This window comes from Melanerpes formicivorus, unplaced genomic scaffold (genome assembly GCF_026170545.1).
Source record: "Melanerpes formicivorus ecotype bairdi unplaced genomic scaffold, bMelFor1.0.p_v2 SCAF_6, whole genome shotgun sequence".
Classification (NCBI taxonomy): domain Eukaryota; kingdom Metazoa; phylum Chordata; class Aves; order Piciformes; family Picidae; genus Melanerpes; species Melanerpes formicivorus.
The window spans coordinates 5,522,598-5,536,548 of NW_027142358.1; the positions used below are offsets into that span (position 1 = coordinate 5,522,598).

The 13,951-nt window shown below is 40.9% G+C and overlaps 1 protein-coding gene across 3 annotated transcripts in view; it reads left to right on the plus strand.

Annotated features, from left to right (window-relative positions):
* Nucleotides 1-13,951, plus strand: part of SORCS1 (sortilin related VPS10 domain containing receptor 1) — a 315,355-nt gene that overhangs the window by 222,115 nt on the left and 79,289 nt on the right. For all 3 annotated transcript variants that reach the window (XM_068139413.1, XM_068139410.1, XM_068139411.1), the window contains exon 6: nt 5,124-5,188. In XM_068139413.1, coding sequence (XP_067995514.1) covers nt 5,124-5,188 — 65 coding nt within the window. The remainder of the gene's footprint in view (nt 1-5,123; nt 5,189-13,951) is intronic.

A 13,951-nucleotide genomic window follows, 5' to 3' on the forward strand; every position in this document is an offset into this window, starting at 1 on the left:
AGCTAGCGTTTGTTGTATAGTGGGCAGTGCCAGGTTACTTTTGTTTAGTTCAGCCTAGTTCTAAATCAGAGGATGATTTGAGGTCTTTACCCAGTGCTGCTTTTCACAGTGGGTATAGAATCTGCAGTTCTGCAATTACTGCATTGCAGCCAGTGATATTGATTTGTGAAGCTCTCAAGTGAAAATGACTGCTTAGCAGATTTGATAGTGATTAACATTTTAGGAAGCAACTTTGTAATGGGACTGTAGGGGGTCCTACGTTTTTTCATAATCTGAGCCTCTTCTGTATCAAAGCAGTGATCCCACTGCCTTGCACTCCCCTTGCCTTTATTAAATCATTCTCCTCAACCATTTCTTTCTTTCTTTCTTTCTTTCTTTCCTTTTTTATTTTTTTATAATTCCCAAACATCCAGACAATTATACCAACAAACCACAAAAAACTACTGATCAGAAAAATATAATAGGCACCACTGAGAAAGTTTTGCAAGCATATCTATAGTTTACTGACATTTCAGGGCGTATTACCGAAAGCCTGATGTCAAAGGGATGCACAAAGGGTGTGCAGGCATTTTACCATGAAGTGGAAACGTAGACCACAGCAGGAAAAAAAGTTTGTGGACATATTAGTTGTTACTCTTTGAGAATTGATGCTGAAAGGAAACAATAGAATTGTGAAATACAAGAAGAAGGTGCTGCTGGCCGTTGCTCAGAATAGGGCATGGCCGTTGAACTGCTGTTTATTTTTAGAGTAACTTCTGAGAGCAATCAGTAGCTGAATGGGTCCCAAAGTGTTGTTCTTCTGTACCCCTTTTCTTCATAGGGTGCTCAGTTTAAAAGCTATCATATGTGCAGTACTTTTCCATCTTTAGCTTGTGAAATATACACAGACCAGGTTCCACTGACAGAAAAATAATGAAGTAGAGCAGGCAGTTGTGTCAAGTTGGAAACAAAGAGTTTGAGGATTTTGTGTTAACTATGGCAGATCCACCATGGAACTTTCTTCTTCCACGTGTGAAGCTTGTATTTATTAATCACTCTGGTTTTGGTATGAGAACCTTCAGATCCAGGCATCAGTCAGAACTAGAATTTCTTTGTAATCAGCTAGGTTTATTCATTTAGTTTCATACTGATGGCACAGACTTAATAATATGCTTGCAGAAGTACATTCTCAGCTTCTGAGGATGATCGCTTTTTCCCCCCAACCAAAAGCCAAGAAAATCCACTGATAGTGTACCTGCATGCTCAGTAGTGTTGATACACTAAAAATGTAAGATTTCTGATGTATATTCCACCATTCCTAACACCTTACTTCCAGCAGATGTTTTAAGATGTGATTGTCCTCTGTCTGTAAAAGGATAGGTAGATCTTCCTACAGAGGGCATGTTCTCAGGTGCAGTGCAACCAATAGCACTGCATTTGTCTTGTGTGTATGTTCATTGCCATCAATATTGTATTTCTGAATGTCTCCTAGGATTTTACATGGCATATAGTAAATAATAAAGCTGGGGTAAGCTATGTAAAATATTACTCTCAGAGAGAAGATAGCCCAGGAATTTCTCTTTCCCCTTTTCTTACAGACTTAAAATAGTTTATCTGTAATTAATGTTTTTAAATGTAGGAAATAAGGTTGTGTTGCCTGCTTTGGGACTTTGATGAGATTACATGTGGACATCTGTAGTATAGGTTTCCAGATGTCTTATATTCAGTAGAGAGAAACAGCACTTCCTAGGATAAAGTTTATCTTCTCTTGAAGTCGTGTCTAACCCCATTCAGATGATCCACAACTTGAAACTGCCTGGTTCTCTTCATTGCCTGCAAAAAGAGTTGAGCATGATTAGATCACACACAAATATCTATAGTGTATAACTGGACCAAAAGAGTGTTAACTTCATGTGGCTTTTCAAGTGACATGGAGGGACATAGAGAAATATTACAGGGCTGCTGTGGAACAAGACAGAATGATGCAAGGAAATGGGATATCAAAAATTTCTGGTCAGCAGGTCTAAGCAGGATCCAGATGGGAGTGATATGTTTCTGTGTACAGCTAATATTGAGTTGAGTAGTTATGTATTTGTATTTTGCCTGTCCTTTGTGACTGATTGTTCACGTTATCATTTAATATTATGGGCCTGACAGTGACCTTGTGCTATTACAAGTAAATTAAGCCCATTATACATCAAAACTACGGAATGTGTATTTTCTAAGGTAAGAAGAAAGATCTAGCAGATAGGAAGGCCTGGATATTGTTCTTGACTCTACCTCAGATAACCTGTTTGACTTTAGGAACTCCCTTAGATTCCTTAGGCCTTAGCTTTCGTCTTTGTTTGTCATCACATTTCTAATTTGCAGGGGTTAGGAGATATCAAAGGAAAGGAAGACCTTGACAAGATGAATAATATTTATTGCCAGTCATGTTTCAGGCATCCTTGTTCTGTACATCCTTGGCATAATTGATGGCTTAATTCTACCCTGAGTTGAGGCTCCTGCAGTCTCAGTACTTGCCTTCCTAGTGTGGCATTAAGTAATATGCAGGTCACTACAGTTGCACCCTTCTTACTCTCAGGGCTTGGTGGGTCCAGATATTTATATGCTGCTTTGAAGACATCTAAGACATTGATATAAGTTATGGCTCATATCACAAGTGAAAGCGAGAGTGATGTCTCATTCCGAATTCGCAGTCTTAGCCTAAGAAACAAGAGAGCTGCTTCTTGGGGTCAGAATAGCACTGTGAAAAAGAAAATCACAAAGCACCTGACTCAAGACTCAAAGGCTTTAACTAGGGCAACAAGTTCTTTGCTGGATGAATACCATTGTTTTGTGTCTCTGAAGAGACAGTGTTCAAATCCATGGAATATAATCCTTGTTTCTTTGGAGAGTTCACATCCCCATGGGGCTCTGTGAGGTCAGGATGAATGCATAGACAGAGCTGCGCTCTGCCTTCTACAGTAGCTCAGTTCCAGGTGTGCTTGAAGCTCACTTGAATAAACAGGAATAAAAAGGAGATATGCCAAAGTACAAGCTTAGTTCTTCTGCAGTGTTTTAGAGCTGTTTGTCCCTGACATTTATCTATCTTGAACTAAATTGTAACTAGCAGGCCCAGCATTTTGGCCCTAAATCTGCTGATGATAGCAGGCAAAGGAAAAATGCCCTAGGAACTTACTCCCTTCCCACCCACATGGTGTCAGTTATTAAGAAGAATAGATTTTAAATGGAAGTTGAACGTTTAGGAGAAATAGACCTTGCCATAAATGTTATTAAATATGGAGAAGAGGTGAAATCAGTGCTGGCTCAGAGTCTTTTCTGAAACTTCCAGTCTGCAGCAAAGGAGGAAAAAAAATTCAAAACCTTTCTAGCTAGAGAATTGTTAGAGATTTTGTCAAGCAAAGCTAAGGATTAATCAGGACACAAATAGTCTTTTTATTGTTAACATTTTTATAATGGTTATTAGTTAATGCGCATCATGATTAAGGGCTGGAGCTGCCTCTGATTGCAGTCAGTGGGAAGTGAATTAAGGCCTAAATCACTGTTTGAACCTAGCTTTGATTTCCTGAAAAATAATGAGACTTTGAACAGAGCAGCATCTAACTTGTCCATCACTGGAAAAAGATGTTTCTCTTCCCTCATGCATCTATTAACTTGGAAGTCAGATGACTAAGAAGAAACTGGTTGTTTAACCCTTAATCTGGGATTATGACATGGATGATGGGACCAAGACCAGAAACAAGGCTGATTGTCAGGGATGCTTCTGTGGCTGGTGTACAAGGGCATCTGCACATATTTTCAGTCAATACTGCATAATAAAAATTTTCTGTCAAACTACTTGCCATTTGCACTGTCCCAGTTAGGTCACACCTCGAGTACTGTGTTCAGTTCTGGGCCCCTCAGTTTAGCAAGGATGTTGACTTGCTGGAACCAGTCCAGAGAAGGGCAATGAAATTGGTGAGGGGTTTGGAACATACGCCCTATGAGGAGAGACTGAGGGAGCTGGAGGTGCTTAGCCTGGAGAGGAGGAGACTCAGGGGTGACCTTATTACTCTCTACAACTACCTGAAGGGAGGTTGTAGACAGGCGGATGATGGTCTCTTCTCCCAGGCAGCCAGCACCAGAACAAGAGGACTGTGCCAGGGGAGGTTTAGGTTGGATGTTAGGAAGAAGTTCTATACAGAGAGAATGATTGCCCATTGGAATGGGCTGCCTGGGGAGATGGTGGAGTCACCATCATTGGAGGTGTTCAGGAGGAGACTTGATGGGGTGCTTGGTGCCATGGTTTAGTTGTTTAGGTGGGTTGGATTGGATGATGGGTTGGAAACAATGATCTTGAAGGTCTCTTCCAACCTGGTCTGGTCTGGTCTGGTCTGGTCTGGTCTATTCTATTCTATTCTATTCTATTCTATTCTATTCTATTCTATTCTATTCTATTCTATTCTATTCGTCAGCAGTGCCAGTCCTGAGGAGCCTCAGCAGTGGAAATAAAGATGGAGTCCATAAAACTCTATTTTCAGTGCTCCATGTCTTTTTGTTGTTGCTTGTTAATTCAGAGTGAACTAATAGTCATTTTCTGAGTCAGTCTGACATTTCTTTTATTAATGGAACACTGTTTTTAGTAGATCAGAAGTGATAAAATGTCTCAGGATCTGATTTTATTTCCCCCATTAATTTCTTAATTAATGAAGGAATGTTGATCATTAAGAGTGTCAATTAAGGAAATGCACATAAAATGACCAATATTAAGGAATAACTATAACTAGTATGCTGGCAAATGCAATTAGTTAGTCTCCTGTAACCCACCCAGAACTGAAATTCAGCCTTCTGACCAAACCAGGAGACACATCAAAATGCTTAGCACCAACTAGAGCCGAAACAAGTCTTCAAGTAGAAGGAAGTGAAGAGGCCAGAAACAAAGAACTCATAAGTACAGTGGCAATAATTTGGTTATATGGTAAAACTTCTTTCAAGTTTTCAAGTTTATTTCAGGAAAATATCCCAAATGCTTTAAAAATGCTGAGCTCTTTCTTCTGACTCTGAGTTGAGGTCCAACTAAACAGGATCTCATATGGGATTAATATTTCAGAGATTCATGATCTCTGTTATTTTTAATGCCTTTATATCAATCTCTCTTCCAGGTCTATGATGGGGTCTGGTAGAGAGCCCGATCTTGTGCACTTGGAGGCAAAGACAGTGGATGGTCGTAAGTACATCATCTTCCAAATATTGCAGTATTCTGGACTGCCCTTCTATTCTTTTAACCACACAACATTGTGATGAAAATGTGATTTCTCTTTAGTGATTCATTCATTTATCATGGGGGATTTGACTGTTCCTAGGCAGGTCTGTCAGAAAGAAGTTTTGCAAGCAAAGCAAAAACTTGTGATTAGCAGGCTGTGAAAGGGTAAGCAGTAATTTGGCTTAGTATATAGAGCACTTTACTTTCTTCCTACCTGATTTTTGTTCATGGGAAGATGACATTGGAAAGAAGTTCCTGCACCACAGTCTAGCTGCTGTTGTTTCACACAGTGCATAATATCACGTCGTTCATGGCATTGGAGTTTTAACAGACCAGGGATACTCTTAGGTACTGCCTTTGAAAACACCTCGTTTCTCTCCCATTAGAAACCTTTTAATGACCAGCCTAAATGTATTCTTCACTGTTACTGCTTGTCCTGTCATTGTCCTTCACTTTCATCAGCTTCTCTCTCCCTGCTTTGCCTCCTGAGGTGCTTTTCTCCGTTCCAGGAGCCTCCTTTACCTGCGACTCTCCTAATTGGCTCTAAATTCTCTCAGGCACCCCAAAGCCACCCGCTGTCCTTTTCTCCTCCCACCCCATGCATTCTCAAGATTTATCTTTGAGCTCCACTGCCTTTGCAGAACTTCCTCCATGGATTTATTTTCCACAACACTGGATTCCCCCAGGCAGGCATCACGCCGAAAGCCTGGCTGCCATAGATCTAGTCATTGTAATTCCATATTGTTTCCTCTTTAGGTAGCAGCTTTGCTGCAACATAATAAGCAGATTCTTACCATTTGCAATATATAAGTATTAACGATGCGGTCAATTAATGTCTTTAAAAATGCGTGCAATTCTTCCTTGAATCGTACCCCTAAATGAAGTGGTGCTGCTTAAAAACGTGTCTTTTGTCATTGGAAACTTTAAAACTACCTGAAAAAGATAACTGTGAGGTCACAATATTTTTTAACTCACTGAAATTTAGCATGAAAGAGAATGCTCTGGAAAATGAATTTTGCAAGGAAACAGTTGTGATGGAAACCATAAAGTTTTAGAGATCTTTCCATTTCAAGATCTGCAAGATCAGTGCAAGTGAAGGAATGTGGTACCTCTGTTTCTTATAATTTGTGATCTCTGGTTATTATTTCTCCTCTCAATTTCACTTACCTGAATGTGGTGGCAAGGCTTGGAATGTGTGGCTTTCTATTTCTCGGGACATGCTAGATGAGAATGAAATACACTGACAGGACAGTGTCTATTTTCAGGACCAAGTGTTACTGCTAGCTATTAAGCATTAAGAATTCAAGGTCACAGAATCACAAAATGTCTTTAGTTGAAAGAGACCCTCAAGATCATCTCGTCCAACCTTGATGAGGTCATTGAGATGAAGCACTACAAATGGCCTTGAAGAAGCTATATTTTGGTGATGCTTTTGACAGATGTTCAGCTATCAGTGGGCAGAAAAATTGTCCTGCTCCAAATGCTTTGATTGGTCTTGTTTGAAACCTTAGGCTGTAATAAGACCACTTAGCAGAATTGAAACACCTTTCTGCAGAAGACTTCTTGAGTGCTTAACAAATTAGTAAGCTTTATTACAGCTCTTAATGTGGAGACCAAAAGACAGATAGATGAACTAGTCTCACTGAGGAATCAGAAATATTAGGCAAGAGTTTCAGAATAGAAAATTATTCCTCATCAGCTGAGCTCTAGTAGCTTATTCTATTTATATTGTCTTAATTGTGAGGCAGCACAACTTTTTCTGTTTAGGCAGTGACAGAGCTACTGATGTAAATATCATGGTGTTATCAAACCTTCAGCCAACGGTGACTCTTGCAAACCAGTCATTAGAACTTCTGCTCATGGGTCAAGTCCCCAGAGCAGCTCATTGGCAATATGGGAAAATATGCTGGATTTTGCCATCGCTCTGTTGTGACTGTTGCTCCAAGGAGCAGTGGTCTCTGTCAGAGGACTATAGTGGGTATCAGTAAGCAGTAACCTTGGAACATTGCACAGTATCACAGTATATTAGAGGTTGGATGGGACCTCCAGAGATCATTGAGTACAACCCCCCTGCCAGAGCAGGAACACCGAAGGTAGGCTGCACAAGAATCTATTCAGGTGGGTTTTGAAAGTCTCTAGAGAAGGAGACTCCACAATCTCTCTGGGTAGCCTGTTCCAGTGCTCCATCACCCTCACTGTAAAGACATTTCTCCTCATGTTGAGGTGAAATCTTTGTTCAAGCTTGAACCTCTTGTTTCACTGCATTTTTTTGCCAGAAGACTTTTGGACACAGGATTTTGAGACTGAGGAAAGCTATGAGTGTGCCCATGATCCGTTACTCTAGTTACCATGACCAACATGGTGTATTCAGATCTCCTGGTTACTGGAGCCTTCTTTCAAGTACTAAATCAGTCTCCTTTTCCTGTATGAAGTAACTGTGATCCTCCAGCGAATGAACAAATCTTTTTCCTCTGGATGAAGCAGGTGTGTTCCTGCCAGTGGGGTGAAATGTGCTGAAGTGAGAAAGATACTCTGTTTTTTTTACAGTATCACAGTATCACTTAGGTTGGAAAGGACCTCGAGGATCATCGAGTCCAACCTGACACCGCAGACCCCATGACTAGACCATGGCACCAAGTGCCACGTCCAATCTCCCCTTGAACGCCTCCAGGGTCGATGACTCAACCACCTCCCTGGGCAACCCATTCCAATGCAATGTTCCAAGCTGAGGATAATTTGCAAATATTTTTGGTGGGGTTTTTGTGTTTGGTGGTTGTTTGGGTTTGTTTGGGTTTTTTTTTTAATGTTCTCATAATTCTTTATTTATACTTTGTTTGCAGTATCTCTTTTGAGAGTTAACCAAGTGTCAAAATTCAATAAAGGGATTAAAATTGAGAAGCAGACATGCCAAAAATGATTTTTTAAAAAAAATGCAGGGAGGAAGAAGAAAAGAAAGGAGAGTCCTGGGGAAATAACTGTACAACCTGTGCAATAAAAGATCCTGAAGCAGAAATAAAAGTGCTAATCAAAAACCTGCTGAACTCAAAACAAGTAAGACAAACCACCTCATTCTTGTGCTTAGTATCTTTTGCAGCAGAAGCTGAGTAGTGCAACTACAGCTTTAGGTGAGAAGTGGAAATGCCAGCAGAGTACATGCAGTGTTAGCCCTCCATGAGGAGGATCTTCACTGTGAGGGTCACAGAGCACTGGAACAGGCTCCCCAGAGAGGTTGTGGAGTCTCCTTCTGTGGAGACTTTCAAGACCCATCTGGATGCATTCCTGTGAGACCTATGATAGAGTCTATGGTCCTGCTTTGGCAGGGGGGTTGGGCTTGATCTCCAGAGGTCCCTTCTAACCCCTAACATTCTGTGATCCTGTAATCCTGTGATCTCCCAGGCAGGGTGGCTTGAGAACATCTATCAGCAATAAGCTTAGTATTGGGCTTTCCCTGCTGGAACAACAGTAACTCTCTTATCTCTGCTCCCTGATTATGGTCTGTCTGTGAATTTTATTTATCATGTTTATATACATAATGTAAAAGGTTGACAAGGTCCAAAATAGGAGTCCCTTAGCAGGCATAAATCAGTATAGCCTCAGAGGCATATGGTGATTTACATCTGCTGAGGTTATGGCTGCTAATCATGTACCCAAGTCTTGAGTGCATATTCTCCCTCTTTGTATTCTTCCTATGGGATCCAGAAAATCTGAGCTCCTTCTGAACACAGTGTGTCTCATAAAACTAGGGTGCAGGTAGCGGTGAGCAAACTGTGTGTACACCGTGCAGTTCAGTCGTGTCATTAGAGACAGATTTGCATGGCTGATCGTTGCCATTTACGTTTTCAGTTCTGTCGTGTAAATTTTGGAGAGCAGCACGCAACTTTTCATCTTGTCAAATGTGATGGTTTTGTTTATTTTTAAAAGGCTTCAGGCCCACTCTCTGAGTTGAGCTGGGACTGAGAGCACAGCGGTAAAATGGATTTTTCCTGTTTGGAAGAAATTCATATGAACCTTATCACATATTTCCATTTGTACACTTGGGTATCCCTGGTGTTCCACTTTGATTTTGGAACAGGATCAAAGGCAAGCCAGCAAAGTCAGCAGGAATTGTGATGATTTATTTTTTTTTTACTCTTTTTTTTTTTTTTGCCTGGTTTCAGGTCAACACCTCTGTAAGACAATTAATCCCCTACAGTTCTTAACCACAAGATAAGCTTCTCTTTGTTACACTCGCAGCCCTAGTCAGCAGGCAGAGTGAATGGGGAAAGTTAAATCTAGCTTTGCTCAAATGCAGCTTGAAGTGCTTTCAGAAGCTATATAAACTTAATGACATGTGGGTTTTAGGTTTATAAAGAATACCCAAAGCCTGAAAGATCCTTAATTAATGGGCTTATCTCATTTGAGCTAGGAAAGGTTATCTCAGTATGGCCTGATTCAAGCTAATTGACATGGGGGGTAATTTTTATTCATGTGATGCCTACTGATGAGTCCAAACTGTTGAGAATTAGAAAGATGGATTCGTAGAAGGTATTTGGAGGCGAACTGGGTGTATCCACTAGCCCTCCAAAGGATGACAAAGCTGACTTAGGGTGTCAGGTAATGATAAGACTAGGATGTGATAAGATTGGATGTTAGGAAGAAGTTCTTCACCGTGAGAGTGGTGAAACACTGGAATAGGTTGCCCAAGGAGGCTTTTAAGGCCAGGTTGGATGTGGCTCTGAGCAACCTGATCTAGTGTGAGGTGGCCCTGCCCATGGCAGGGGGGTTGGAACTGGATGATCCTTGAGGTCCCTTCCAATCCTAACAATTCTATGACTCAGAGGATGTCGAAGTGACAGTTCCTATAGGTGCAAGTCAAGAATACCAGTTGTCCCACTTATGAGATATGCATTCACTTACATAAATAGATGGCAGTTGATTTTGAGGAAGTTTTTAATTTATTTGTTTTTTTTAAGTGTGACTGAAGGATGTTAAGAGATTTTCTGATGTGCTGGCAAAAATTTAGAGAATTCCTGTTATTTAAAAAGTGCTTTTGTTTCCTTTGCTTTTCTTCTGCTCTCCTACTTTACACAGCAGCTTTTCTTATTAAAAGGCAATTCAGGTGCTGCCCTGATTTCAGGTAAGACCAAAGCCTCACCTAGGGTCAGCAAGGTATGCTCTGCTTGCTGATCAACAGGGCCTGAGCATCTTACCAATAGTGTCTGAATCACAAAGTTATGCCAAGAATTTAATTTCTGTTTTCACTGAACATTGTGGGGAAGAATAAAATAATCAGTACTATGGAAAAAAAGAGTAAGCAATCTAGCCTGACAGTCTTCTGCTAACATTGCTAGAGTGCTGAATTCCCTTTGTGCCCACTGTACAGTGCCCTAAACAACCCTGTGCAGCTGGGCTTTTTTTCCTGATTGTGATTAATATTGTTTTTTCTTGATCATGATTAGTATTTGTCCTGGAGAATGACATCTGTTAATCTCTCTAATTATATCCTTATGCCAGAAATGGCAAAGGATTTTTTTTCCTCACGTGAAGAAAGATTCCTGACAGTGACATTCAATGAAGAGATGGTAGCAGCAGGATAAACACACATTTGTGAGTAGTTAATAAATGGGATGACTTCATTTTAGTGATCTTCATTACTGGTTAACTGCCTTGAAGTTGCTGAGTCCTGAAGAGGTGGGAATATATTCCCATACCATAAACATTTCACTGGTCCACATTCAGACCGGATGGAAATGGATAAAGCACATCCATTTTGTGTCTTTCTCAAAAAAAGGAGTAGAAAGGTTTACAGCATGGAAGAACTTTTGATAACATTGTGGATCTCATTGCTATGGGAGGTTGTGGATGCTGAAGGTGTGTTTAGACTACTAAGGCACCTGGACAAATTCCTGTAACCATTTCTAGGCTTCGGTTATTAGTCAGCTTTGGAGAGGATTTACAGCTCTGGGTCTTTCAGTGAGATATGTTGCTACCATGTCCTTAAGGTTCATTAGTTATAGGATGCCAGTCATCCTTCAAAAGCAGAAACTATCCCTGATGTCTAAACTGCTCAATAATGAATTGGGATACTCCACAGTAAATCTGGAAGACAAACAAGTCTTAAATTAAGTAGATGCTCATTACATAAGCTGCTGATTTGTCCGTGGTAGATTTATTTGTAGAGAGAAGGATACATTCCTTGAATTAAAGACAAGTAAAACAAAACCAGACATTTACAGTGAATATTATATCTGACTATCCTTGTATTCAAATAATGGTTTTGAAAAATATACATGCAAGCTTAGACTAGAAAGTTGTGGGTATTACAGTTTGATATGTCATCCAAAATAACACTCAGCAACAAAGTATCCTGCAGAAAGTCCTAGTCTGCTTTAGGAAGGAATTTGAAACTTGTCTGTGTAGTTTTGCAGAAGGACACCATCCTCCAGTAACCACCACCAACCTTCTGTCTCCACCAGCTGAGTCAAGAAATGTTTTTGGGACAGGCTGGATGAATTTCCCGTGAGAGCATGTTAGCATGGAGCTTGATCTAAACAGAAAAATCCGAAATATTTTGTGGTGCAGGGTGCTCCTGGCTCTTAACATTTTCTGCGTTATCATTTGCAGTTCTCTCTTAGCACTGGAACAGATTAATTTTGTCAAAGGATTCCCTTACAAGGCTTCTCCTCCATTCTTGTGTTCTGTGACTTTTTATGCTTCCTCTTTAGAAACAGCTGCCATTCACCAAGAAAAATCTTTGTCTAAATGTGACAAAATCAAAGTGTCTGGGGGTGCAAGAGCTGGGACTTGATGTCTGCTTCTCTCCAGGCACAGCGTGACTTTGTTGTTGTATGCTAAAACCAGAAGCCATCGTTGGATGTGAGGGTTTTGGAAACGAAAAGCGTAATGTCCTAATTACCTATGGCAGGGAAAACATCTGTGCAGGAAAACTAATGAAATTAATTCCAGAGCTTAGCAACTGAGTACATTAATTGACATTAATTAATGCTAAATTACAAAGCTCTGCCAATGGAATCACATAAAATGTCCATGAGAATCAAAAGCCGAAACAAAATCCTTGAGTTAATGCGAGCACGGCAAAACTTCCCTTAGGAAAAAAAAGAGGGATCCAGGCACTGCAAGAAGCCTACTTTTCCTTCTTTCTGTCTCCCAGAGCAGAGAGAGCTTTTCTCAGTGTGCACATCTCAGGGTTTGGCTGCTTGGAAGATTAGCTTAAGCAATTTCAGTGCTCTGCCCTTTAGTAGTTATTACTGGCATTTTAGAATTGAAGCCATGGAGAATTGCACTGTAAAAGTTCACAGGAATTGCCTTAGTAAATCTTCATCAATAGTACAATCACTGCTGCACAGACTTCTGCCATCACAGCAGAAATAGACATAGTCCCTGTTCCTCCATTAAAACAGGACTGAAAAAACTTCAGTCACCTGTAATGGATGTCAGCCTGGCCTGCTCTTTGAAAGCTCTTGTGGAGGAGATTCTTTAATTTGCTGGCTGATCTCAGCAGCATCTGTCCTGTTACCTCCCTGTGCTCTCAGGATAGATAGCCTGTTTTCATGGGAAGTAAGAGAGCACTGCAGTCTTCTCTTAATGTCTCCCACACAGCCAGTGTACCTATGGAAGTAAAAGGAAATAGGGGTGGTGTACGGGAGGAAGCAGGTGTCTGATCCCATATATGAAAAGGTATCTAGTTGTGTCAACAGTTCAGATTATGGTTGGGGGTATCCATTTCAACTGATGCTGCTTTGTTCAAGCTCAGGATTAGCAGGCATTTCATTCAGGAACCTTCTTGAGACAGAATGAGACCCCACCTAGAGTACCATGCTGAAGACTTCAGCACAGGAAAGACATGGACCTGGTCCAGAGGAAGGCACAGAAGTTAGTAGAGGGCTGGAACATGTTCCCTGTGAAGACAGGCTGAGAGAGTTAGGATTGTTCAGCCTGGAGAAGAGAAGGCTCTGGGGAGACTTTGTAGTGACCTCTCAATAGTATAAAGGGCTTTGTAAGAAAGATAGAGACAGGCTCTAAGGTGTTGCAATGGGACAAGAGGTAATGACTTTAAATTAAGAAAGGGTAGGTTTAGTCTAGGTGCAAGGAAGAATTTTTTCACAGTTAAGGTTGTGAAACACTGGAACAGGTTACTCAGAGAGGTGGGAAGCGTTCCAGTCTTGGAAACTATCAAAGTCAGATTGGGTAGGGCTTTGAGCAAGGCGATCTAGTGAAGATGACCCTGCTTATTGCAGGTGTATTGGACTAGATGACCTTTAAAGGTCCCATCCAACCTGAACAACTCTATGATTGTGAGGACTGGAGTGGGGGGGGCACTCCTTCATGGTACAACAGATGGAATTAAACAGGACTGAGAGTTGATTGTGTTGCAGGTGAGGAGATGTGCTCTCTGTCTTATAATAAGGAATAGACATGCTGCACTACACAATACTGTTGGATCGTGGAAGAGGCTCTGGTCCTCTTCTCACCTTTCTTCCTGAAAGCTGAGGGACAAAGGGCTAAGCAGCTCTGAAAGGGAACTTTCCTAAGCTGACTGGCTGGGAGTTACATCGTTCCCTGCCCTCTCGTGGCTAAAGTGGAAAAAACCATGTCCCTCTGAAGGGAACTGCATTTCGATTATGCTTTCCAGGCTCTATTAATTAGTATTTTGCAGTGAGCTGAGAAAGCATGAAATGTTATAAACTGCAGTGACTAATAATACTTAGCACTTTATATATTCCAATA